The sequence below is a fragment of the Dermacentor andersoni genome, chromosome 9 (genome assembly GCF_023375885.2).
Source record: "Dermacentor andersoni chromosome 9, qqDerAnde1_hic_scaffold, whole genome shotgun sequence".
NCBI lineage: Eukaryota > Metazoa > Arthropoda > Arachnida > Ixodida > Ixodidae > Dermacentor > Dermacentor andersoni.
In genome coordinates this window covers 139,947,924-139,975,527 of record NC_092822.1, presented here as the reverse complement: position 1 = coordinate 139,975,527, position 27,604 = coordinate 139,947,924, and the positions used below count along the sequence as shown (strand labels likewise).

General features: G+C 49.1%; 1 protein-coding gene across 1 annotated transcript; it reads right to left on the bottom strand.

Moving 5' to 3' along the window:
- Positions 1 to 17,502: 17,502 nt before the first annotated feature.
- Positions 17,503 to 19,798, bottom strand: LOC126529726 (uncharacterized). Its single transcript, XM_050177220.1, has 3 exons — positions 19,214 to 19,798; positions 18,324 to 19,158; positions 17,503 to 18,221 (listed from the first exon to the last, which is right to left on the bottom strand). The coding sequence occupies exons 1-3, from the start codon at positions 19,796 to 19,798 to the stop codon at positions 17,503 to 17,505; spliced, it is 2,139 nt and encodes a 712-aa protein (XP_050033177.1).
- Between the last annotated feature and the right edge of the window lie 7,806 nt (positions 19,799 to 27,604).

Here is a 27,604-nt window from a genome sequence, read left to right as displayed (position 1 = left end):
TTCGCACCCACTGAAGCCTTCTCACTCGTAGGCGTCGACACATTAACTGACGCTATATAGCTCCTGCGAACTTTCGCATTACTCATATTTTTTTGGTTTACTTCCTCAGTAAACTCGCATACTTAGGAACAAACTACTGGAAATTCTCAGTGCCATCCTGTACCAAAGACGGGCTTCGGCATTAATTTTATGCCTCATTTATGAACGTGTGCGGTACAGCAGTGCTTTAAATTTATCTATCAGATTGATATGTGTCATTTCACAATATATTTACTTACCGTACTCTCACTCGGAAGGAGTGTCCATATACAGGGCTTCTTTTTTTTAGCTGCACCAAACTTTTTTAAAAATTGCCCATGGCAGATAGCACAATTCTAACCTCTGATCTAAATCACTCCATGATGTGGCCAATATTTCTAAGATAAATCAAAATCTTCAATGGAATAATTAGCATAATTATGCTAATTATATTTTTATTACGTGACACCACATATTTCAATCTACGAAATATAGCCGCTGAGTTCGCACCGCGTATTCAATTGGAGCGAGTTATCTCAACAGCACCAGTTCCGAAATATTAATTTTCATTGTCGGGCATCCACTGGCATTCCTGATACTTTTTTAGGAAACCACTGTTTTATGCATTCAAGCACAAACGTAACTGCAACACCAACATATTTCGATAGACACTTTGAAAATGAATGTCTCTAAAAATTTTCTTTTAAATATTATTTGCTAATTTAAGTGCAATAACATTTAAAATTCCTGTCTCCCTCTTTAATGATTACAGATACTCGTGCAATCCTTAATTACTCGGAAAATGCACCAGTACACAATGTTAAATTGCACATGTGTGGCGTGGGTTTGCTAGTATGCATCGCCAAAGCGTTAGTTGGCTCTGCCTTTATGCCATCCACATGACATACTGTGGAATTCTTTATCTACAAGGATAGACTAATTATTTCAGCTTCAAGTGTTGATGAAAGAAATAGTGTATTTACACGGACTTGTGATTCGCATTGAATCTCGCGCTACGAGAGATACTTGGTTTGGAAAAAATGTTGTAATGAAAAAAAAGTCAACATTTTCCTGAATGAATATCTCACAGCACAAAGCTTTTCTATCGCATGCAGACACGAGCGGGCGAAAGAAGCGTGCCCGGGGGTGTGCGCCCCTCGAACACCCGGTCTTCGCATAGTGGCGTCACAAGTGCTTGCGACGCACAAATCGAACCTGCTTGCCCCACTGGGTTTGTTTCTATCTCCCATATACTAAGGTTTCTTGCCGGTAAAACGTGGGGCACATCCGTGGCATCTATGCTTCAACTATACAGGACGCTCTTCCTAGGATACTTGCGATACAGCACACCAGTGCTGTCCAATGCTAACAAAACTAACATCCATGTCCTACAGAGCATTCAAGGCCAAGCCCTTCGAACATGTCTGGGGCTACCTCGAAATGCTTCAACCGTGGCAACAATTGCCACCGCGAGAGACCACCCAATAAGGACCTATATAGATATCTACGCACTCCGGGTGCATGTTCGCCATATATCCAGAGTCCCTGACCACCATCTCGCTCGATTGCCTGAGAAAAGACCCAGGGCAGCGTTCTCCAGATCAATTGCAGCTAACCGGCACTCTTTGTCGTTGAGGCACTCACCCGCAACAAGAACGCCATCCCCTATGTGGTGCTTGAAGAAGCCTCCTGTGTACCTTGCTGTTCCAGGAATAGTGAAGACAGCTAGCTTGACCACCGCGGCTCTCAAGCAGATCACATTGGAACTTCTGCATTGTTCATACGCTAACCGAATTCATGTTTACACGGATGGTTCCGTTTCGGAAAATTCTACGGGCGCCGTTGTTCTACCATCTCAATCGGTCGTCATCAAGTTTAAGACACCACACGTAACGACATCTACAGGCTCTGAACTGGCCGCTCTTCGCGCTGCTGTCGAATACATTGAAAAAGAACCGCCCAACAAATGGCCAATATTTTGTGACTCGAAAGCAGCCCTCCAGAGCTTCAGAAGTTTACGACGTGGCAATTATGAACAGCTGGTGTCACAAATCAACGAAACCTGCCATTGCGCTTCTGAAAGAGGACATGATATCACATTTCAGTGGCTGCCGGGACATTGTGGCATCGTTGGTAATCACCTCGCCGATGACGCTGCCCGACGTGCCCAGGCTGGCTCACCGACACTCCTTCTTTATCCAGAGTCGACGCTGCAAGAGAGCTTCGCGGTCTCGCTCGTACAATCACGTTAGGTTGCTGGCATACACCACAGAACTCTAAGTGTCGTTTACACAGCCTCGACCCATCACTGAAACTTACATTACCAGCGAACCTTCCACGACGTGACGCAACACTGCTGTGTCGGCTGTGGGTAGGAGTAGCATTCACCAACTCCTACAGCTATCGCATTGGAATGGCGAATTCACCAATGTGCGCGAAGTGCAAGTGTGAAGAGACCATCAGTCACCTTCTGCGCCACTGTTCTCGCTTCGATAATCAACGCGAGACTCTCCAGTGCGCCTTAAATAGACTGGATGACAGGCCATTTACGGAAGCGAAGATCTTGGGAGCCTGGCCTCACAGTTCATTGGCCCAGAAAGCAGTTCGAGCGCTTTTTCGCTACCTGAGGGCAACAGACTTGAGTGCCCGACTACAGACATCCTACACCTAAGTTCTTTCTCTCCCTCTTTCACTCCCCATTCCCCCCCACGTGTAGGGTAGCAAACTGGACTCAGTCTGGTTAACCTCCCTGCCTTTCCGTCTTCCCTTCTCTCTCTCTCTTGCCTGTTATGCAGTTTTGTCTATACAAATGCCTGGGCCATCCTATGTCGTCTTTGTGGTGCAGATATCCTTCGTATCAGAATATATGACCTATAATTTCGGCCGTCAATATCCAAGGCATTAGATGTGCCGCATTTTGAAAAATGTGATTAATCTGCGAGTGAAGTTCCCGTGAATGGGACGCCTTTATCGATGAACTCAGAAACAGAGCTTTGTTGCTTGTGCGGCAGCATATTATTCAATGTTTCCAGAAAATTTTCTTGATAATTTAGAATATGAGTAAACTTATCGTCATAATAGCCTCACGTAGCAACCTTATATCACGGCCCAACTTATTCTTGTCCTTTTCAAATTCCGTTAAGTATTCTGGTAGCCTCGTCTTTGTCAATGTAATAAAAAGCCTGTCTCATTCCTTTATTCGTTTTAGAAGCGGTGTATCAACCCACGGTTTCCTGCATTTCTTGCTTCTTTTTGTTTCCCTAAGAGAAAATGCTTATGCTAAGAGAAAAGTTCACCGACGATTACGATACTCCCAATGCAAACTTTGAGCGCCGCTCTGTGCGTGTTTACATTTCGCCATGTATTGGATGGCGCGGACAATCCGTGTCATGCGGCACATTCCAAACCTAGCCAGATTTGGCGTGACTGCTTCGCTCATCGGAAGATCGCGAGAGGCAGTTCGTGGGTGACGCGTGGGCGCGATTCATAGCCGCCGCTATGTAGTACATGCAAGGTATATGGTGTACGCACTTGCCGCATGCCATCGGTGAACAGACGACGCCGCGCAACTGTGTGCCATCTCGTAACAGTCATCACCGCAGAGCCAGTTTTGCACGGCACTGCGCTTTTCTTCTCACGCTATCGCCATACCCTCCTCGTCCGCTTTCCTCTTTGCGCTCTTTGTGCGCTACCGCCATCTCTCATCCCCCGTTACGCTCCGCGCTCGCTCGTTCATACTTCGCTGTACTCGTTGGCTCGGTTACACGGAGGGATGACACCGAAGGGCATGGACTCTAAATGCAGGAACGGGCGCCCAAGGGCTACGTTCCAAAAGGCTGTATTTAAACGATCCGTCAGTATGTATGAACTGGACCATTCGGTTTCGCTGAATATTTCATTTATTTCATTTCATTTATCCATTTAGTGATACTGTCAGCCCAACTTTGGGCTATTACAGGAGTGGTAGGTTACAATACAAGCAAAAATATATTTACACGATAAAGAAAATAAGGTATATTTTGGGGAATGCACTGATAGTAGCACCATGGCAAACGCAGCATGAAATACAATACCCAGGTGTACAGTATAACCATTAGGCCGAGTTATCGTATGTGTGCACATGTGCTTTTGACATATTCACGAAAATTACGCAAAGATTACGTCCTTACTATTGAGTCTGATAATATATTCCATTGTTTTATTGCTCTCGGAAAGAAGCTGTATTTAAAACAATCATTGCGAGTAATTGGAGAAGGGTATACATACTGTGGCGATGACGAAAATAGTTACTAGGAGAGAAGTGAAAATAGTCATCACTGTCAATTTTAACATGACCATGAATAATAATAAAAAGAAACTTCAGACGGTCACACTCAGTTCTAGATTCTAGAGAAGGAAGTTCAGCAAGTTCACGTAACTGGGTAGGAGAGCGGGAACGACGATATTTGTTAAATATAAACCGTGCAGCAATCCGCTGAATTTTATCCAGCTTAGAGTGATTAGATGAAGTGTATGGGCCCCACACAATTTTTGCATACTCCATAACTGGTCGAATCAGAGTTTTATATGCCAGGCATTTTACATCAGAGGTAGCATTATACAGATTTCTTCTAAGCGACCACAAGGCTTTCTGGGCCTTGGTAGGTACGTAATCAACTTGTTCATTCCAACACAAATCCGAGGTAAGCTTTAAACCCAAGTATTTAAATGTTGACACTGTTTTTAACGTGACACCCTGGATGGAATAATTGTAATCAATAATACTTCGTTTTCTAGTGATAGACATGTAAACCGCTTTGTCAGAGTACAGAACCATTTGCCAGCTGTCACACCAGTTTTTTACCTTTTGCAAATTTGAATTTAAATCCGTCTGATCGGCAGGTGATTCGATACGGTTATATAATACGCAATCATCTGCGAAGAGTCTGATGGGAACTGTAATGTCATGCGGCATGTCATTGATTAATAATAAAAATAACATGGGGCCTAATTCCTTGGGATACTCCAGACTCTACAGGCGAAAAGGAAGACCGGTATCCCTCATATGCGACAAATTGGTCTCTATGGCTTAGGTAGGACGAAAACCATTCAGATAAGCGAGGGTTTTTTAATATAGTTCTAATTTTTAATAGCAACTTTGGGTGCGACACCTTATCGAAAGCCTTGGCCAGATCTAAGAATACTATGTCTGTTTGGCCTCGGTTATTTATTGTATATGTGAGATCGTGATTAGTTGAGTCACTGTAGAGAGTCCCTGACGGATCCCGTGTTGGCATTTGTTTAGGATATGGTAGTTGTCAAACCAATACCAATAGGCTTAGATATGATATGTTTAAGTAGTTTCGAACAAGTGCTAGTAAGGGAGATGGGCCTATAATTTTTAACGTCTGATTTGCAGCCACCTTTATGAATTGGGATAACTTTAGCACGCTTCCATGCCCTGGGAAAGGAATACTGGTTGCCTAAAAAATTACAGTTAGAAATTTAGAAACCCACTCTGCGTACCTTTGTAAAAATTTATTAGGAATTCCGTCAGGCCCCGTACTTATTTTAGTGTTCATGTGGAGTAAGATGTTAAGTACACCCTGTTCGTCAATTTTTATATCTTGAAAAGGCGGCCTTTCAGATTCATCTGTAAAATCGGGCAGGGAGCCGTTATCGCGTGTGAAAACTGACGAGAAGAAAGAGTTGACATCCTGTGCCTTCTTTAGAGCGCTATCTCCAGTTTCATGCGAACAAGAAGCAGCTGGGGGGTTAATATATCGCCAAAATTTTCCGGGGGCGTGTTTCAGGAAAGATTCTAATCTGACATTATAGAATCTATATTTAAATTCTTTGATTAGCCCTTTTAATTCGCGACTCATACTAGAAATGCAGCTTTTGTCGAATGGCTGGTAATTCTTTGAAGAAGACTTTCGCTTCCGTTTTAGCTTTGTTGTTGCATAAATTATCTCTGGTTATCGAGGGATTTTTTCGTTTAGTTGTTTTTAAACGTTTTGGGACAAAGCTTTCCACACAGTGCTCGACCATGTTTGAAAAGAAATTCCTTAGCTCGTCCACGCTTGCGCCAGAGTGGACAAGACCTGGGAACGAGACTTCGAGGTAATCTAAAATAGATACATCATCGGCTAATGCGAAATTCAAGAACCGTATTTTTGATGCACGGAAGAGTTTGCGCACAGACAAATTTAAAGACGTCACTACCATTTTATGGTCCGAAATACCGTCTTCGATGTCACAGCTCATAATAAAAGAACATAGGCGATGTGAAACGAAAACAAGATCTAAAATCGTTCAAGTTTCCGCCCCCACTCTTGTGAAGCCAGACACAATTTGAGTCAGGTTATAATTAAATGCAATATTTAATAACTCATCAGAACTCCGTACTTCGGTTCCTCCTGAAGAATTCGACGGCCAATCAATTCCAGCCAAATTAGAATCGCCCGCAAGGAATATGTTGTCATCTGGATGCATGTGCAAGTTCATAAAGGCTTCCAAGTTTTCAAGTACTTCTACAGGCGAGTTGGGAGGCCGGTACACACTACCGATTAGCAAATTACGGTCATTTAAGGTATTTTTAATCCAGACTGTTTTGAGATTACTTGGATCTTTAAGTACCGTAAAAGGAATGTCGCTTTTCAGAAGTATAGCTACCCCATCCCCTCTAGTGCGCCGATCCTTTCTCATTATGCAATATCCGAGGGGCGTTACCTCAACATCAGTCACATCCGGGTTCAGCCATGTTTCTGTTATTACCATTGCATCTGGATCGTGCTCTATTACAACGCTTTCTAGGCTATCTTGTTTGTTAAGTACGCTCCTTGCATTCAGGTTAATGATCTTAAAACATGCAGATTGATTTTGGTCAAGTCAGTCGGCACCCGAAGCCGAGCGAAGCGCGGCCGAAGGGGCCTGGTGTGCGTATCGGCGGCTGTTAACTTCATCCCGGGCGTAGAGCACATTGTTAACCTTTACCTTGTCAAATGCCCATGTCACGTTGGTTCCGGTTTTCCTCTCCTCAGGTGTCGACTTCTGCAAGTTTTTTCGAGCAGTAGCAACTCTTTTAGAAAAATCTTCTTGCACGCTGAACGGGGTTCCCTTTAATTTTGAGCAGTTTTAAATATTTTAGATCTTTTTCCTAAAGTCCCCTACTCGGAGTATCACTGGTCGACATGTTCCTGGGACATTCTTGCCCAATGTTTCCAAACACATCGTCGTTAACCTTTCGCAGGAGTATTTCCTCAGTTTCAAGTCTGGCCTCTTCTATTCCTCTAACAATAATGTTATTGCGCTTTGAACGGTTTTCGAAATCATCGATTCGTTCTGACGTTTGAAGGAATTGATCATAAAGAGTTCTCACGCAACCTTCAACAGTAACAAGTCGGGTGTTGGTGTCTTCAACGCACTGTAGTTTAGATTTGATTGTTTCCAGTCGTTTCTGGACAACCGAAATGGCTGTCTCTGAGGTTAACTGCTTCACCTGAATTTCAGAAATGTTAGCAAGGATTTCTTTCTGCGTGTTTAGCATCTCTTTCACCATATCCTCAAGAGGCCCAGGATTCTCTTCAACATCTCCTGATAGTTTTTGAAGTAGGAATGCTACTGAGAAACATTCACTCGCGCAATTTACAAGCGTGTGTGGACACGGCAACACAACTATGCAAGGATAATTACTACGAAAGCCGTATTTTCGGTCACCAACTAGCACAAAAAGCGGAGTGTCAGGCGACATAGCCACAGCGTTGTTGCCGTGCCCACTGGAGAGCGACGAGCCAGAACCGTCCTTTACAGCTGCCAGCCAGACGGTCACGTGGTCTCCAGTTGACGTCAATGTGCTCGAACTAGCTGCGCCGTACGATGTAGCCACGTGCAGTGGATACGCAGTCTTGATCCATGTTGAATGATCGCAAACGCCTGCAGAAACTACCACCGTGGGCACGTTGTACGCAGGCCCGCGACGATGATAAGCGTTGCTCCCACAGGCCGCAGCAAAAGAAAGGATCCCAAAAAGCACCTGCACAAAAAGCGGAGTGTCAGGCGACATAGCCACGGCGGTGTTGCAGTGTCCAATAACGCCTGAAAATGAGAAATCGTGTTCTAGTTCATCAGTCTGTACTTTAAGTGCGGGTAATTTTTACGGCGTGGGCGTATTTCAGTCGCACGTGTAAAATATAGCAATATAGGCTTGCGAAGACTTACGAAAGTTATGTATTGTTTGTTTATTTTTTACATACTGCAGCCATTTTAGGGCTATGGCAGTACTGGGGAATTATACAGTTGTATATCGTACAAAAATATGCGAAGTAAGCAGCACGCGAGAGAGAAAACAACAAAAGTATAGATCAATAACATTGATGTCTAAGCAAAAAATGGCGCATTGGAAGAAAACGAATGTCACGAGGCGACCAGTTCCGATATATATTCAATTGTTAAAGAGAAAAAAAACTATATTTAAACGCATCAGTTCGTTGCCGAAGAGGTTCAATATTAGGATGCTGATACCTCCTAGATGAGAAAGGTTCAGTAAATTTTATGTATGTACTAAGGGAAGAAGTGTTTGGTGAGTTACGTAAGTGCAAAAGCTTCAGTGATTCTATGTTGCGACGGATGCTGAGAGTAGTTACACTTAACTCTGAAAATTTGGAAGACGGAGAAAAGCTGCTATTGTATCGACGGTACATGAACCTGATAGCCTTTTTCTAAACCATTTCCACATTCTGTGTGGATTCCATAGCACACCAAATGGTAAATCGCTCTTTCAATCAACCCATCAATTTTATTTACCAGAAACAAAAGGAACTGGAGGGACACCTGGGCAAAGAGCTTTCGAAGCAGCTTGAAGGAGGCCCAGGGTTCCTTACATGGCAGTATGACTCACATGATGTATACACAGAAGGCTTCATACACAACAAACATTACGCATCGCACGTATGCATAAAAATAACATTTTACGCTGGAATGCAATATACTTACGTGTCGCTATAAGGAAAGTAATCGGGCAAACCATTTGTATTTAGCGTAGCTGTGTGCTTATATTTGTTTAGTACAGTCGGTATATTATGTGGTAAGGGCTGTAGGCTGTAACTGTTTCGAAACCATGGTACCTTCCATACCTCGGGGTTTCGTGTAGTATGTTTTGTGTGAGTTCAGAGTTCTAGCTGAGCAAGGGATGTCAAAAAATTCTTAATATATTCGGATGAGAAGTAAATTGTTTTTAGTAGTCTATTTTCGTATAATTTATCCACAAGGTTTCTCCGGTGCACAAATATATTATCTGTTGGTGAAAGCCCATTAACGTTCTCTATATACCGAGAGATTTTCCTTTGAAGTGTTACCAGCTTTTGGAAGTAAGATTTTGCAAGTAAGCTTTTGCAAGTAGGATGGTGGGCAGATTGTTCTAGAGAAACTGGCCACCCTGTATACGCAATGCCTCATGACTTCGAGCGTACCGGAATCTTGGAAAAACGCTAACATAATCCTAATCCATAAGAAAGGGGACGCCAAAGACTTGAAAAATTATAGACCGATCAGCTTACTGTCCGTTGGCTACAAAGTATTTACTGAGGTAATTGCAAATAGAATCAGGAACACCTTAGACTTCCGTCAACCAAAGGACCAGGCAGGATTCCGTAAAGGCTACTCAATAACAGACCATATTCACACTATCAATCAGGTGATAGAAAAATGTGCGGAATATAACCAACCTTTATATATATAGCTTTCATTGATTACGAGAAAGCGTTTGATTCAGTCGAAACCTCAGCAGTCATGGAGGCATTGAGGAATCAGGGTGTAGACGAGCCGTGTGTAAAAATACTGAAAGATATCTATAGCGGCTCCACAGCCACCGTAGTCCTCCATAAAGAAAGCAACAAAATCCCAATAAAGAAGGGCGTCAGGCAGGGAGATACGATCTCTCCGATGCTATTCACAGCGTGATTACAGGAGGTATTCAGAGACCTGGATTGGGAAGAATTGGGGATAAGAGTTAATGAAGAATACCTTAGTAACTTGAGATTAGCTGATGATATTGCCTTGCTTAGTAACTCAGGGGACCAACTGCAATGCATGCTCACTGACCTCGAGAGGCAAAGCCGAAGGGTGGGTCTAAAAATTAATCTCCAGAAAACTAAAGTAATGTTTAACAGTCTCGGAAGAGAACAGCAATTTACAATAGGCAGCGAGGCACTGGAAGTTGTAAGGGAATACATCTACTTAGGGCAGGTTGTGACGGCGGATCCGGATAATGAGACGGAAATAATCAGAAGAATAAGAATGGGCTGGGCTGCGTTTGGTAGGCATTCTCAGATCATGAACAGCAGGTTGCCATTATCTCTCAAGAGAAAAGTTTATAACAGCTGTGTCTTACCAGTACTCACGTACGGGGTAGAAACCTGGAGGCTTACGGAAAGGGTTCTGCTTAAATTGAGGACGACGCAACGAGCTATGGAAAGAAGAATGATAGGTGTAACGTTAAGGGATAAGAAAAGAGCAGATTGGGTGAGGGAACAAACGCGAGTTAATGATATCTTAGTTAAAATCAAGAAAAAGAAATGGGCATGGGCAGCACACGTAATGAGGAGGGAAGATAACCGATGGTCATTAAGAGTTACGGACTGGATTCCAAGGGAAGGAAAGCGTAGCAGAGGGCGGCAGAAAGTTGGGTGGGCGGATGAGATTAAGAAGTTTGCAGGGACAACATGGCCACAATTAGCACATGACCGGGGTAGTTGGAGAAGTATGGGAGAGGCCTTTGCTCTGCAGTGGGCGTAACCAGGCTAATGATGATGATGATGATGATGATGATTGTAGCCCAGACAAGGTAAGACTAATTTATGTACGATAAGAAGAGGCCACACTATATATGAAGTTTTGCTCTCGCAGGTAGAAACGTGCGGCAACGTGCCATAGCACCGGTAGCCGCAGAGATGTTTAATATGGGCATCCTAATGTAAATTAGATGAAAAATACACTCCAAGGATTTTAAACTTTTAAACTAAACTTGATCGTCTCATTCACCTTAACATATTCGGATGAGAAGTAAATTGTTTCTAGTAGTTTCTCGCATGGGAAAAATGGCGGCATTATTTATGAATATCCCTGACATTTCTGAACATGCTGCTTCAGTTACACCTCCGCCTCCAAAAGATATCACGAAACACGTATTCCCCGTTTACCTCACAATCACCGACATACACAAAAAGTATGATATGCTTCTTTCGGAAACATTATAATTGGCTCAGTCTCACATGTTCGAAAGATTTCCAGGTTATTTTCAAGTAGTCACAAACACATCTGTACCCAGCAACGGTCAAAGCGCCTCTGCAGCTTCTTTTCTGCCCTTCGAGTTGGAAGACGTATCTTTCAAATACGTCATCCAACTTCGCTAACAACTGCGGAGCTAGCAGCGATTAATGTTGCAATGAAATACGTGAAAGAGTAGTTAACCACATAGAATATTGCCGTCTTTACAGATTGCCACGCTGCCCTTAGCACGTAGCAATGCAGTCAGATAGATTTAGCTGTCATGCGCAGCATCACTGACTCTGCAAACGAAATTTAATTACGTGGGGTATTGCAGGACTGCGGAATTTCTATTCTCTCGTTGTTCAGTGTACCTTCACACGTAGGAATCGCCAGAAATAAAGAGGCTGATTGACTGGCTTCAACTTGCGGAAGGGTTGAAATCTGGGCCAGTTGGTACATATTTGAACGAAAAAGCAGTCAAAAACACAAAGGACAAGAGGAGAGTTGTGAACCTCTCCTCTTGTACTTTGTGTTTTTGACTGGTTTTTTCGTTCTACTTGCGCTCATAACCACTCTGTCTGTCCTGAAATTTTGTGCAAGCTTGATGACGCTCGTCTGCTGATCCGTCGACACCTAGTCAAGCAGCATCCGAACCAGCACGTCGCAAATGGAACGTTCCCGCCCCGAATTCGCGGTAGAGGCTTCTCTCGTCAGACTAGAGCGTTGCTACACAAACTGAAGGTTGGCTGCGTGAACGAGCGCCACCGTTTTTACAGGCAAGGACGTGTGGCCACTCTGTCGTGTACGTCATGCGGCTGCTGCGAGACACTTGAGCAGCTGGTATTGGAGTCTCCCGCTTTCAGTGCGCAGCGCATGTCGCTGGTGACCGACTATGATCTCCGTGACCTGCGGTGTGCGACACTGGACGAATGTTTGTACCTCATTGGTTGTGCGTCTCGGTGTCATCAGGCTCATCGCCCTCTACTTACCTTTCTCGATTTAACTAACTTAGGTTCACGTTTGTAGCGTCGCTACTATTTCTTCTATTTACCATTTTGTAGTTGCGTGACCTTCAGTGACCGGCCCTACTTTCTGTGATCTTTACTGTGTGTTCTACTTTATTCTTTTAGATTTGTCCTGCTGCTCTTTCTTTCCTCTTTCCCCGTCTCCTTCCTATTTTCCATTTCTGTGTTGCTGTGACCTCCTTTCTGAAGAGTAGGCCGCCATTGTGCCCCTTCCGGTAGCAGTTGCCAGCCTGCTCCTCGCTTACCCTTTTGTGTTAAATATATATATGTTTTCAAAATAAGTTAATAATAATAATAATAATAATAACACACCACACAGGCATACTCCAAAAATGGACGGATAACTGTTTGGTAAGCGATTGCTTTAACTTTTAGTGGAGCTGCGCGCAGATAACGCCGTAAGTAGCCCAGCTTTTAAGGGCTTTATTACAAATATAATTGATATGATGCGACCAAAACGTGTTATTAGTAAAACAGAGACCCAAGTATTTATCTTCAGGCATTCTTTTTTCAGTGCGCAACCATTAACTGCATAAGAAAACGTGGACGGAATCATACGCCGACAAATTATATGTACACAGTTTTCTTAAAATTTATAGTCATTTGCCAGGTTTTACACCATTGGCAGAAATGATCAAAGGAATCGTTAAAAAGAATATGATCATCAGGTGAGATGACAGTTTGATAAAGCACGCAGTCGTCCGCGTGTAAGCGTATGTTAACCCCTCGAAGGTGACGCACGGCAGGACGGAACCGTGCGGCACACTGTGCGATCGGGAGAACAGTCGGTGTTCCTAAAATAAGCGCTTTATGAACAGCCGGTGAGAAAACATGCAACCCAGCGAATGACAGAAGGATGGTTAAATATTGAGTCAAGCTTGCATAAAAGTTTGGAGTGAGTAACTGTATCAAAAGCTTTGGAGATGCCAATGAAGATAGCATCAGTTTGGTAACCTAAACCAAGCGCATAAACAATGCCGTGACTAAATTGTATCAATTGAATGGTAGTACTGTAATCACGACGAAAAACATGTTGAACGTTAGATGAAATATTGTTATTAACAAGTTAGTCTGAAATATGCCTGTGTAGCACGAGTAGGATATTAGAGAGATCGGCCTATATTTCAACGTTTTCTGTCGCCAGATTCATATAACGTAATAACTATTGCTGTTTTCCATGCCGAAGGGACTATACTAGCGGATAGTGATTTCTTATTATGAAACATAGTTCCAGCGCACATTTGGACAAGGACGAGGAGAGAAAGACGACACGAACGCCGGTGAAGGGTTTGCACATAAAAGAGGAGGGGAGAAAGGGCCCAATGTACTAGAAAGTATATCGCTAAGTATGTTTCATAATGCTAATCATAACCAACTAGCCCAGCTGCACATACTTGCTGATTTCTTGAATATGAGCGTTAGGCAGCGACAGCAACAAAGAGAATAACGATGCAGAAGAGTGTTAGGAATCTAATCTGGGCCACAACTCTTTTATTGTATCGAGGTTCAGGACCATATTACGAACATTTTCCTCCGAGACAAAGACCTCTTCAATAGGGGGATACACATCACTGCTGTAAGGACGAATATCGCGGTTGCCTATTGTGAAAACACATTGAAAATGCTCGATAAATGCTGTGACGATTAGTTTAGGATCACTAGAGGCTGCTTTGTTAACGATAAAAGTATTGCTAGAGCTTACGTTTAGGACAAATTGTGCTCCAGAATTTTCTAGGATTACTGCGCAATAAATTAGTTAATGTAACATTATAATAAAAATCACTGGCTTCCCTTGACTTAACTCGATATTCATCCTTACTAATATGAAACTATGCTGTAGCATGGATGTCACCCGCCCGCTTTAGGCGTCTTAGTCTCAAAATATGACGGGACATGTGCAGTAATTCTCTAGTCATCAAAGGGGCCTTTGGGTTTTGTTTCTTAGTTTTCAGAGGAACAAACCTTCGGATGCACCTTAGGATAATATTTGGAAGAATTAAACTAATATATTAACATCGCAGGACGAGCTAAGCTTCCCGGTCCCATGCCAAAACATTTGTGAAGTGTCTTTACACTTGCTCTGCGTCGTCCGGGACGGTACTTGGGGTGCATGTTTTTGGGAAATGGGGCAACCACGATGTGCGATCTAACGTTGCGGGCTATATGTGCTGTTTCCTCTCCGCAATACTGGGGTCTCAGGACAAAGCTTCACTTCGCCAATACTTCCCTGCCCTGAGTTGAAGAACAAAGTCGCTCTTTCTGAGCATACATCGTCGCGACTGCGTACTCGTCAAAAGTGTTATGCAGACCCAGTCCCTCGAATCACTCTGTGCTAGCGCATACGTGGAGACCAAGGGCGGCTTTGAATGCTTTTCTTATTATTGTGTTTGCCTGTGGGATCTCTTGGTTTGTCAAGGCCTGATTCGGAAGGGCGTATGTGATGCGGCTAATTGCGAATGCGTGAACTAGGCTGATGGTCTCTCCCTCAGTTAGGCCGTCTCTGCTTCTTGCCACTGTCCGTATCATTCTGTCTACGTTTCCTGTGACACCCTTTAGTTTTTGAAGGGTGTGGGATGTTCCAGCATTCTGATTTTTCCACATCCCCAATATTCCAAGCGTCTCGACTTGACGAATCGGCGCCCGTCGGGAGAAGAGTGAGTGGCACCCAGTCCTTCTTTCTGGCGTATTTCGCACGTAACCGAATAAATTCCGATTTTTCGGGTGCGCATGCCATGTCCGCCGCCCTCGTTCAAAAGGACAAGCTGCACGCTATCCAGGCCGGGAGCAGACGCCGCCTCAACATAAGGCACGCACCCACTTGATCGCCACCGTCGTCAACCTCTTAATCGCTACAAATTGTGCCAGCTGCTTATACATGCACTCGCAACAGTAGCTTGCTCTTCTGCAAAAGCAAATACTCCTCCTGGACAAAAAGGTGTGGCTTCTATAGTAGCAATGAAAGTAGAGTGTACTAAACGGAACCACCCCACCGACGCCGCACAAGCCGTATGCTCATACTTGCGATGCTATGCAGCGTCTCACTCACCGCATCTGCAAGCTGTCGTAAAGTCGAATAATTGAATAGTTTCCCTGTTGCTGTTATTTAACGATGTAGGCATGAATACTTCGAGAGCAGGCGGCAACCTTGCGCGTCGCTGCGAAGGAAATCACGCTGCCGCAAACGTATGTGAAAGCTGTCAGGGAAAATCGCTCTGCGACGTGCGCGGCAGAACGATTGTTTTCGTTCCAATCGCGCCACGTCAAACAGCCTTTGTTCCTTTGTTATACATCTCATTCCGTTCTAAAGGCGTTGCTTGTACAGTTGCTCCATTGTAGTTGGCGTCGGCATGAGAGAAGCGTGCGTATGGTTGGACCACCACAGTTTTATCATATGGTTCGGACGTGCACTTCCGACATCGCGCTGCTGCGCCTACGGCGTCAGGGGTTCGTGCAATTATCTAGGCTTGTGTGTCCAAAAATGTTTATTTCATTCAGATACGATAACGGCTTAACCCTCCTCAGGACTTCAATAAAGTTCTTGATACGATACGATACGAACACTAGCCAGGCAGCACTGCCGCGCCACCGCTATTGGAGCCGAATGTTAGCCGCACAAGCCCACGTGTTTATGTTATCGCTCATAACCACGGGAGTAACTCTGGGAATCGTTGCAGTCTTCTAGCATTTACTTCGTCAATGTATGACCAACGAGAAAATCAGAGCGGCCTTCGCTAGCCGCTTCGGCAGCAGCGAAAGTCTCTTAGCCCAATATCTCCTACGCACAGCACTTAAAGTGCACAAACGTGATGTTTAAGGTAAAATCTGGCAAGAATGCGCTTTCTGACACTCGGGTGAGTGAGTGAGTGTCAACTTTATTATTAGAAGGGGTAAGGGATAAGGGAGGCTAAACTACGTAGGCTGCCAGGTTGTGCTTCACGATGGAGTCTTCAGCTCGTGCCAGGACCCGTGTTTGGATGTCTCGGTCGGTGCTGGAGAGAAGGGCCTCCCATTGTTCGTCGGTGGGGGGTGGCGAGACGAGGTCGGCGGGCGGGGGGTCTTCCGGGCAGCCCCAGAGGATGTGGTTTAAGGAGGCAACGTCGCCGCACAGGCAGCAGCGTGGATCAATGACACCAGGGTGGATGTGCGAATACACTAGGGGGCACGGAAAGGTGCGGGTCTGGAGGCGACGCCAGGCGATCTCGGACCGCTTGGGAAGACTGCCATGTGGGGGTGGGTAGGCGTACCGTTCGAGGCGATAGTGCTGGGTAATGTCGTGGTAGGTGACCAGGGGCTCCGGCACCGGGGCGTCCGACGCGGAGGGGCCCACCGCTCGGTCGACGAATCCTCGAGCGTGTTGGTGAGCCGACTCGTTGCCGGGGTGAACCGAGTGGGCGGAGACCCAGACCAGTTCAATGTGACACGGTTCGTCCTCCAGTAGAAGTGGGCGAATGAGCCGTAAGGTGGTAGGCGAGACGAGACCTCGGGCGAAATTGGAGATAGCGTGCTTGGAGTGGGAGAGTATGACGCTGGCGTCGGTCGTGGTGGAGGCTAAAGCGATGGCCGCCTCCTCAGCCTCGACGACGTAGGGCGTTCGAACGGTGGCGGCCGTGATTGTCGGCCCCGAGGGTGCCGAGGGTGCCGAGGAGGGCGAGAGGGAGACGACTGCGAAGGCGTCCCCGGGCGAGGCGTATCGGGCCGCATCCACGTAGGTGATGGTCGTGTGGTCGGCGTACTTGGCGTGAAGCGTGGCCGCACGGTCTTGGCGACGGGCGTTGTGGTGTCCCGCGAGCATATTCTTGGCTAGCGGCTTGATGGAAAAGGCTGCCCGAAGAGCATGCGTTAGTGAGACCAGGTCTGGCGGGTGAGAAGAGGTGTCATGACCGATGGAAGAGAGGATGTAGCGACCGGTCGGCGAACGATGAAGGCGTTGCACCTGAGCGGTGCGGTGAGCTTCGATCAGTTCGTCGAGCGTGTTGTGGACTACCAGGCGGAGGAGACGCGCCGTGGACGCGTTGAGGGGAAGGCCGAGAGCAGTCTTGTATGCACGGCGGATGAGGACGTCGACCTTATCGCGTTCCGATTTGAGAAGACGAGTATAAGGAAGGCCGTACGTGAGACGGGAAACGACGAAAGCGTCGACTAGGCGGAGGAGATCGTGTTCGCACATGCCCATGCGCCGCGCTCGGACACGAGCGAGCATGCGCGCGGTTTGCTAAACCGAAAGCGAGAGCTGGTCGATGGTGTAAGCATTATGGCGGTTTGACTGTACTATCAGCCCGAGCACCCGGAGATGCGAGACGACGGGAACGGGAGTGGAATTGGCGTGAATCGTGATGGTGGGGTGAGGCGTCTTGTGGTGACGCCGGTAGGGGGGCCGCATGAGGAGGAGGGCCGATTTGGCCGCCGAGCAAGCGAGACCGGCCGTGTGCACGTGACTTGTGACGACGTCAGTTGCGCGTTGCAACGTCTGCTCAATGTGCCCGTCGGAGCCAGACGTGACCCAAAGAGTTGCGTCGTCCGCGTACAGGGTGTGTTTGAGATCGGGGATACGGTCGAGCTTGTCGGGAAGTGAGCGAAGGGCGAGATTAAAAAGAGAAAGCGACAAGACGGTGCCCTGAGGGGTAACACGAGATCCAAGCGCATACGTGGTGGACGAGAGATCTCCCACGATGATTTCGGCCGTGCGGGCCGCGAGGAAGGAGCGAATGTAGTGGTAGGTGCGAGAGCCGGGGTTGATGGTGGCGAGTTCGGTAAGAATAACCAAATGGGAGACGTTGTCGAACGCCTTGTGAAGGTCGAGGCTAAGGAGAGCCTTAGTGTCCGAGACGGTGGGCGGATTGAGAAGGTCGTGGTGGAGTTGCAAGAGGACGTCTTGTGTGGAGAGGTGGGGGCAGAAACCAATCATGATGTGGGGAAGGAGGTGGTGAGCGTCTGTGTACGTTTGCAAGCGAGCTAGGACGACGTGCTCCATGAGCTTGCCGACGCACGAAGTGAGTGAGATGGGCCGGAGGTTCTCGATTGTGAATTTCTTGCCCGGCTTCGGCATGAAAGCCACGCGAGCGTGTTTCCACGACTGGGGGAGGTTGCCGGAGCGCCAGCACTCATTCAGGAACGAAGTGAGGGCAACGACCGAAGGGGCATCAAGATTTCGGAGAAATTTGTTGGGAATGCGATCTGGACCGGGGGCGGAGGTGGTGCGAAGCTTGTGTAGCGCCGCGTAGACTTCAGCTTCCGTGATATCGGCATCTAGTTCGGGGTTGGGGGCCCCGGAGTAGGACGCGAGAGGGGGAGAAGAGGTGCCAGGGGGTGGCAGCTGGAGGTATTTGGCGGCCAGGTCTGCTATTAGCGACGGTGTGTCGCCGGGGTAGGCCCGGACAACGCGTTGTAATTGTTGCCGAGCGACTGACTTGGCGGAAGCAGGGTCGAGGAGGTGGCGGAGATGCCAGGATTGCTTGCAGCCCAACTGACCGGAGATCCCTGAGCAAAGCTGCTCCCACTGTTGGCGGGCGAGCACAGTTGTGTGATGCTCGATCTCGCGATCGAGGTATGCGATGCGGCGGCGCAGGCGACGGTTGTGACGTTGCTTGTGCCAACGGTTGGTGAGGCTCGTGCGAGCGGCTAACAGATGGGCGAGGCGGGAGTCAATTGCCGGATGGTCCTCCGTGGTGGGGATCGAGGTGGTGACCCCGTCGAGGTCCGCCAGTAGCTGGTCGGTCCACATCGAAATGTCCTCGATGTCGGGGGCGGCAGAGTGCAGCCGGCGGGCTCGCAACGCATCCCAATCCGTATAGCGGGTCGCGTGTGGGCGCGGCTTGCACGGGGAGGTACGGGCTTGGATGGCGAGGACGCAGTGGTCGCTGCCGAGGGACTGGTGTGTATTGGACCAGCGCGCGTCGTGCACGTAACGGCAACAACTGAGGTACGGAGATGTCGCGGCACACGCTGTTGCCGATGCGCGTGGGTTGCGTGGGGTCGGTGAGCAGGGAGAGGTGGAGGTCGTGTGCGAGCTGCCACAGCCTCGTGCCGGGGCCATCGGCCTTGGAGTAACCCCAGTCCGGATGCCTGACGTTGAAGTCACCGAGAACGAGGAGGGGGGATTTGGCTGCTCTCGCTGCAGCGGCACGGAGCAGAGCAACGAGCGACAAGTGTTTGGTGACGCGTGGGAGGGTGTAAACATTAAGAATAAAAAGAGAGGGGTCTTCACGTCGCTGAGGTAGGACCTCGATAAAGACATGGTAGACCGTAGGGAAGGGCAGATCGGCTCGATTGACCGTGAGCGTCCGCCGAGTGAGGATGGCCGTGACGGGATGGGGCAGAGGGTGATGAGCTACTTGGTTGTGGGCGACGTAACCCGAGAGGGAAATGGTGGCGTGAGTCTCCTGTAGTACGATGACGTCAGGAGAGACCGAGGGACCCAGTTGTTGAAGGTGTAGAAGGAGGTGGTTACGCTTGGGGCGAAAACCACGGCAGTTCCACTGCCAAACGGTGACGACAGAGCGGTCAGCCATGATTAGTAGCGGAAGGAAAAGGTATTGCCTCGGCTGGTGCTTGCGAGGGTCGGGCGGCAGAGGATGAGGTCGTGCGGACGTGGAGGGGTGGCTTGGCTCAGATAGTTGGGAGCATGGAAGCTTGAACGCTATCGACCGTCTCTTGGAGAGATTGGAAGGACGTGGCGGGGGGATAGGCAGTGAGGTCCATGCGCATGGCATTGAGGGCTTCTTGTTGTGCCGTGAGAAGCTGGTATATCGAGTTGAAACGGCTATCCAATCGTTTTTCGAGGTCCACCAGGGTCGTCTTGATGGCTGCCTGGACCTCTTCGGAAAAGTGCAGAGATGCAAGGGGGGTATTGGGTCTGCGGCGTTTGCTAGTGCCTCCTTCGGAAGTCTGAACATCCATGTCAGAGGAGGAGGCAGTTGAGGAGGGCAGACATGATGGGAGCGTGATGGCTGCCTCGAGCTTCTCCTCAAGAGCTCGCAGTTGGGCTTGGAAGGATTCAATTTGGGTCTTCTGTGCCGCAAGTTGAGCGGTTTGTGCAGTGAGCTGCTGTCGTAGGGAGGCGTTTTCCTGCTGCAGTGCGACGACTTGCGGCGAGGAGGACGCCGAGGGAGCGCCGAGGGAGCGCCGGGGGGGCCGCGGGACCACGTCGACCACGTCATCCCAAACCAGCTTAGAGGCTGGTTTGGGCGCCGCTGGAGCGAGGGGCGGGAATTCACTGGTCGACTTGGAGGGCGTAGGCGGCGGAGGACCGCGTGCAGTTTGCTTCGGGGGTTGAGGGCGCTGCACGTAGCGGTGCTTACAGTTGGAGCTATGCGTGGAGTGATTCCCGTTGGAAACGATGCAGCGGAGGGTGCAAGTCGGGGGCGAGCCCTCGAGCGGTGGGGGGTGAATGTCGCCGCAACGACGGCACCTGTCCTGCTGTGGCTTGGGGCACACGTCGTTCCGGTGGCCAGTCGAGCGGCAGTTGAAACAGGCCTCCACCTTGTTGTGGAAAGGGAGGAGGCGAAGGTGGACTGCATGGTAGAAGATCCACCGGGGTAGTTTAGGGACCGTGAGGGTGACCAAGATGTGGGGAGTCTTGCCCATACGGCGGGCACGCACAATAGAAAGTGCAGGATTGCTTGCCTGGAGATCGTCAAGGATGGCTTCATCCGTGAAGTCGTCGAAGGCGTGGTAGAGTATGCCCCGTAGGGCGTCGTCCGGCGGTGGGGCGTAGAGGTGGATGGTGAAAGTGGTGCCGGACACCGTGAGGGAGGTGATGCGGAGGTAGGCTTGAGCGCGTGCCGATTCCACGACGCTGAGCGTAAAGGTGTTGTTGACCGGGTGGATCCGCACCGTGTCGCAAGATGCAGGCGGGAGGTCTTGCAGGCTCGCTGCTTGCAGCAAGGCGGTGTATAAATGCCAAGGCTGGAGTTTGGTGAGGTCGACGGGGGTTTTGGGGCGGCCGACGACGTGAATCGTGTCGGCCGGGAGGCGAGGGAGTGGAGCGTGACGGCGGGGCTGAGGAGGCGAAGCACTTGCCTGCTTCGATCGCGGCGATTTAGCTGTGTCGGCGGCGGCGAGGCGGAACGCTGCGCGGCGTTGCTCTTGGGCGCGGAGGCCTGGCGTCTGCCAGGAAGCATCGGAAAGTGCTTCGGGGGTCACCTCTTGTCCTTGGACAGCGATCTCCATGGCGGTGGGCAGCCGGGAGATGGACGACGAGGCGGCGGCGGGCGGCCGGGTGGTCGTCCCTTCGTCTGAGCGCTGGCGTGCGGGCGGCCGCACTCGAGCTAGGCCGGATAGGCCTAGGTCGGCGCACGGCGTGGTCAAGGGCTTTCCAAAACTCTCCTGGGCCACCCCGGGCGAGTATTGGTGTACGATTGGTATCGAAATGGTCCTGACGACTTGCTTCACCCACTCGTGAAGAAACTGTCCGGATAGGGCTAAAAGAACCGGCACGAGGGCCGAAAATTGGCGGATCCGAAGTGAGGTGCGACAGCTCTCGACGCCGACGCCAGCGTCTCCCCTTGACACTCGAAAAACTGCGACGTCGACGCCGAACTTCCGCTCCAAGAAAAGTCGCATTATGTATGTGTCACCGTATAGGTGTGAGGTTGTAAGATATTCTATTCCTATCCAGCGGGGAAGCCTGTCCGTCACGTAAGGCAAATCACTGTAAAGAATAGAATGTATAAAATATTTCTATGAAGGTTTTGTTGAAAATTGTGTTTGTTGAAAATAGAAGCGATCTCTAGAACTACATTTAGAGCCGACATAGTGCCTTGTAAACATCAGGGAAATTTCGACATTGAGAAAATTTATTGCTGTTGTGTCGCCGGCGAGCGCGCGGCGAGCGCCGGCGACGCCGACACGAGAGAGGGAGGCGGAGAGACGATCGCTCTTGAGGCAAACCACGCTAAGGAGTGGGCCGACCAGCGGCCGTTTAATGCCCTGCAAGATGTTCCCTGCAAGATGTCACCACCTCATTGGTCGAAGCCAAACACGTGACCGAAAGGCGGTTCGCCATCTAGCCAAAATTGACCACAACATGATTAAACAGTTAACTGGACATCTCTCAGAGGAAGACACTATACCACAATTGCCAAACGCGCTTTTCCGCGTTGCGTTGCCTTTCGGTTTTCGCGAGATGCGCCTTCCCTTGGGGCGTTCCCTCGCGGACCAAAATTCCACAAACCTGTGAACGCTCATGCACTTCACGTCGCAAGATAGAGACACATAAGAAGTCAATAACTCTATAAGGAGTGACGAGGGGTTATATGGATCTCGGCACGGTTGATAATGGTTCGACGCGGATGGACAAGGTGCTAAAGAGCGATAACGCAGATATACATGGGTAGGCATAAGTGGTCGTATCAATTCTGATAATGTAATAAAGCGCCGCTAACGGTTGATGAGGGTCAGATCATGTCTTATGATGTTAATAAGGGTCGGATCATGTCCGACAAGGTTGATAAGGACAGGTTGGGGTTGATAAGGATCGGATCAATCGCCTTAGGTTCGATACCGACCAATAATGGTCGATAAGGACAGGATCCGGTCCGATAACGTGGATAACGACTGATAAGGTTGATAAGTATTGCATTTGTCGGATCCAGTTTCACAACACTGATAATGATACCCGGCTCCATGGAGATAAGCAAGCGGCACCATGCTTACGCATAATTAGATAACTCCCCAAGGAGTTGCTGCGTGAATTTCATTTGTGCTATTCCCCTAGTCCGGAGAAGTTCCGCCGGGCGGCCGCTGCGAACATCGGATATTACTTCTTCAAATATTTTCGGTCGGGAATATGGCTCTGTTCTTCGTGATTTTTGTCTGATTCGACGCCTGAAGTCATCAGGACTAAGCCAATGCCAAATTTCCACGGTGGGTGGATTTTTTGCCAGTTTTTCGAGAGGCTCTTTGCCGAACGACGCCACAGGCGTGTTATGTATAACAGCCTAGGCCTACCTCCCTGACGGACGCTTGGCGGGCTAGCTCCCGCGCGGCCTCATTTACTTCGTTCAAGATGGCCATGCAAGTTACAGTAGAGGGGGAAGAGATTACCCCCAAAGAGTTTCAGTGCGCCGCTTGGGCGTCGGCGTTTACTGAGTGTAAATCTTCCCAGAAGCGTCTGCCCGCCGAGAGCGAGCAGCCCACAGACACGCCAAGTGGCATAGCAATGGCGGCTCCCGCACTCCCGCCAGCGTGAAGAAACGTCTTGCTGCTGCCGAGAGAGCACTTCAGAGTCATCGTCCGGCCTCGGGGAGGCCTAAATGTTAAAAATGTCAGTCAAGATCGCCCACGCTCCCGTGACGGCGGCGGGTCTCTCTTTCGCAGAAGGGCAGCGGATTGGGCGAGTAGTTTTCCATGGTAACAATAAAATTCAAACAGCGCTAGACGACAGGACGAGAAAGAGGAGGAGACAAACACGGCGCTGAACTTACAACTGATTTATTTGTAGTATGAAGTCAACTTATACGTACAAAAACTGGGCACGCATAACGACTGATAAGGTCGTTATCGGTGATAAGGTCTCTTTCGCGAATGGCGCGAAAGGCATCATCTGCGCCAATGACATGCACAACGTTTTGGTGCGCAGCACCCCTTCGCAAAGCAAAGCCAAGGCTTATGCGGGGGTCGAAGCAATCTCTTTCGGCTCAGCAAACTACGAGGTCATCTCCTACCTCGCTGCGCCTGACAACGCGTGGAAGGGAAAAATCAGAAATATCTACCTGGAATATGATCACGAGCATCTTAGAAGTCTCATCATACAGCCGAGGAACCCCAAGGCTCTCGAAACTAGAAGAATCAAGAATTCGACCACCGTCGTTCTACCAAAGACAAACGGAGGTCTACTACGCATGTGGCAGACTTGGTCACCAAGCCGCCGTCTGCCCGACTCCCGAAAATGTGGTCTGCAGGGCCTGCGAAGTCAGTTCCCCAAGCGCCCAACACGTCTGTTCACTGAAGTGCGCAATCTGCGGGAGGCCTCACTCCGTGGCCGACAGGTCTTTTAAACAAAGATATGTAATGCTTTATATAATCAGACAGAGAAGAAAAGAGCCACGCGGCTACAAAAGGATTTTTCGCCTGTAGGCGCGATTTCTGGACCGCCTGGACCAACTAGGGCGCCCTCGAAAGGGCGATGCAGGGACCGGCTGCCACGCGCTCCCTCAAGGGGCCACTCTCGCTCCGGGTGGCTCACCGGTTCGCATCCAGGAGCCTGCTGTCAAGGAGACTGGTTGGGCCAATCGAGTGAAGAGATCCCCGAAAAAGGTAACGAGGGGTACGCCGCCAGAGCAGAACAACGCCAGAATCGTACAGTTGGAAAGGGAAAACGCGGTGCTGAAGTGTGCAATCGAACAACTCGGGGCAGAGATGCCGAATGTAGGCCGCCTAGCAGGCGCGATGCTCCGGATACTAGTAGCGCCCGCAGCCCGCCAGGGTTGAAACAGCCACGGAGGTTCCCGTCGAGGCACCCTCGGAAGCACGTATGGCAAAAAAGAGGGCCGTAGAGGGTTCGCGACGACGAGGTCGAGGAACTTCAGAGTGAAATTAAGGTTATGCTAAAGTAACTCAGCGAAGCGGTCGCGATGGTTAGCGGTAAATTTGGCGTACTTTACGGCAAGTTCAACGCGCTGGAGTTCAGATTGAGCACATTGGAGGCTATGACAGGGACGCTGGAGTTTTGTGCTCTTGCGAACAATGCGTTTTTTCCGTCCGGAATTCCGGCATCTTCTGGTACCCAAAGCCTCCAAAAATTAAAAAATTAAATTCTGGGGTTTTACGTGCCAAAACCACTTTCTGATTTTGAGGCACGCCGTAGTGGAGGACTCCGGAAATTCCGACCACCGGGGGTTTTTAACGTGCACCGAAATCTAAGTACACGGGTGTTTTCGCATTTCGCCCCCATCGAAATGCGGCCTCCATGGCCGGGATTCGATCCCGCGACCTCGTGCTCAGCAGCCTAACACCATAGCCACTGAGCAACCACGGCGGGTCAAAACCTCCAAGCGGCTACACCTCGTAGGATTTTATAGGATAGGTTATCGGGCAGGTCCAATTATGGAAGCTCATCTTAGGGCAGCTACAATCTGGCAATGGAATTGCTGGGGTTTTCCGCGCAAGAGGGCCGTCCTCTAGCCGTTCATTAGATCCCATCAGAGAAGCCACACGTCATTCTATTTGAGGAAACACTTTGCGATGCGGTCAGGTTACCGGGTTACAAACTGCACGTCGTTTACGCTGAAGGGAATAGGGGCATCTGTACGCTCGTTACCAAAGAATGCACTTCCGTTGCGCAGGCTATTTATTTAGACAACAGCAAGGTTGAGCACTGCTTCGTTGAAATCATTCCGAATGGTCAGCTTAAATGTGGCGTCTTTATGCCCCACATCTACAGTTCATCTAAGGATCTAAAGCATAGGTTCGCACCGCTCTTTACCAAGGCGGTGCGAACCCCCGGTCATCTTTGCCGGCGACTTCAACGCCCCGCACCGGTCGTGGGGTTACTCGCGAACGCCGCGCAAGGGGGACGACTTGTGCCAGGCGGCGGCTCACCAGAACCTCACGCTCGTCACGCATTCGGACTTCCCGACCAGGATCGGCGACTCATGTTCGAGGGACACCACGCCGGATTTGACTTTTGTCAAGAACGTCGGGATTTTGTCTTGCCAAAACCCGAACGAGTATTTAGGTAGTGATCACAATATACTCGCCACTCGCATCAATGCGAAGAGCAAACCGCTTAGTGAATTCGCCCTCACGGACTAGGAACACACAGCACGGTGTCAAGGGGAACATCCCAAGAGAAATGAAGGAAGCAATGGTACTAGCCCCTATACCAAAGGACATGCATCCAGAACACAAGAAGGACAGACGAGAGAACAGAGCGAAGCAGATACAGAAGGAATTCGGCAGCGACAAGGACGCAGTCTTCGTAGACACGGCTTGATGGAATCACAGACGGGGGTTCAGGGCAGCCGTAATCCATAGCGAGAAACAGTGTAAGACGTGCGCGACCATATGCACCACAAGTAACTACACAGCGGAAGAAGTAGCCATAGCGTTCGCAGTAGTTCAGACTAACGCTACCGTGATAGTCAGCGGCTCTCAGACGGCAGTAAGAAACTTTGCCAACGGCCGAATCTCACCGGAGGCACTGCGGATTCTTCTTGCAGGAGGTATATTACATGGACACCCGCTCACGCCCTCGCGCAGGACGGCAACAACGAGGCGGCACACAAGCGGCGCGGTCGAAAGTGACGCCCCGGCACCCTCCGGACGTGACGGTGCGCTAGATGAATGGGAGTACAGAATGACCACATATGATGACATCGCAAAACACTATAGGTTACAGAGGAGCATATTCCCGCGACCTCGCCTAAAATTGACCAAGAAGCTGTCTGCCGCATGGGGGCAGTTAAAAACTAGGACTAAAAGACGTTTTTTGCCGCAATTGAACACACACAAAAGGGAGACACATAAAGACAACACGGGCGGCACTTCCAACTGATCTAATTTTGGGCTGTGTCCCATGAATATACATATGCATACACGCAAGCGCTGGCTGTTCACAGATCTACGTTCCCCAGTGGTCAAACAATCTAGTTTCCGGTTTATAGAGCACGCTAGATGTATCGCTAATGCAATTTGTACCTTTCTTTTTTATGTAGTAAGCTTCCATCAGCTCACGTGCCGTTTGAAATCTACTTCTGCGAAGAATCCTAATCTCAGAAAACCGTGGTTTGCACATGCAGGCCTTTCAGTGCGCAGGTAAATGTGCCACACCGTTTTTCATTCGATTTAGTTCGTGTAGTTCGTGTGTTCAATTGCGGCAAAAGACATGTCTTTTAGCAAGCACCAACTAGGCCAACAAACAGTTCTGTTGCTACGAACTAGGACGTATCCGAATCCTGCGCCCTCGCACATCAGCTATCCGGATATATATCAAACGGACAAATGCAACAAATCTGAATCCATAGCAACTCTGGAGCATATATTATGGGAATGTCGAGGGACATGTAACGATAGCGAGAACGCGGCCTCTAGCAACAGCATTCGCACGCGCTGGGAGGCCGCGGGGCTCCGCCCCGCCCTCGAGGATCAACTGTGGGCCGTCCAGCGGGCCGAGGATGCCTCCGGGACCCACGAACTCCTGGCCGTCACCGTGGCGGTGCCTTCGGCCCTCCCCAACAACTTGCAGGACAGACAATAAAGTTATTTCCTCCTTCTCCTACAACGCAAGCACTTCAAGCTGTAAGCACAAATTTCCCTAGTGTCCCCTTATCACACATCGCTCCGTCAAAGGCGACATCGTAAGTTTATTGAAACCA

Excerpts from the sequence above, each read along its gene's own strand:
- LOC126529726 (XM_050177220.1), bottom strand. The coding sequence starts at position 19,798 with ATGGCTGACCGCTCTGTCGTCACCGTTTGGCAGTGGAACTGCCGTGGT. Across the intron at positions 19,159-19,213 it reads GCGTGTGCCGCGACATCTCC|TCCCTCGGCAGCGACCACTG; the intron begins GTACCTCAGTTG and ends AATACACACCAG. Across the intron at positions 18,222-18,323 it reads GGCTTTCATGCCGAAGCCGG|ACGCTCACCACCTCCTTCCC; the intron begins GCAAGAAATTCA and ends AAACGTACACAG.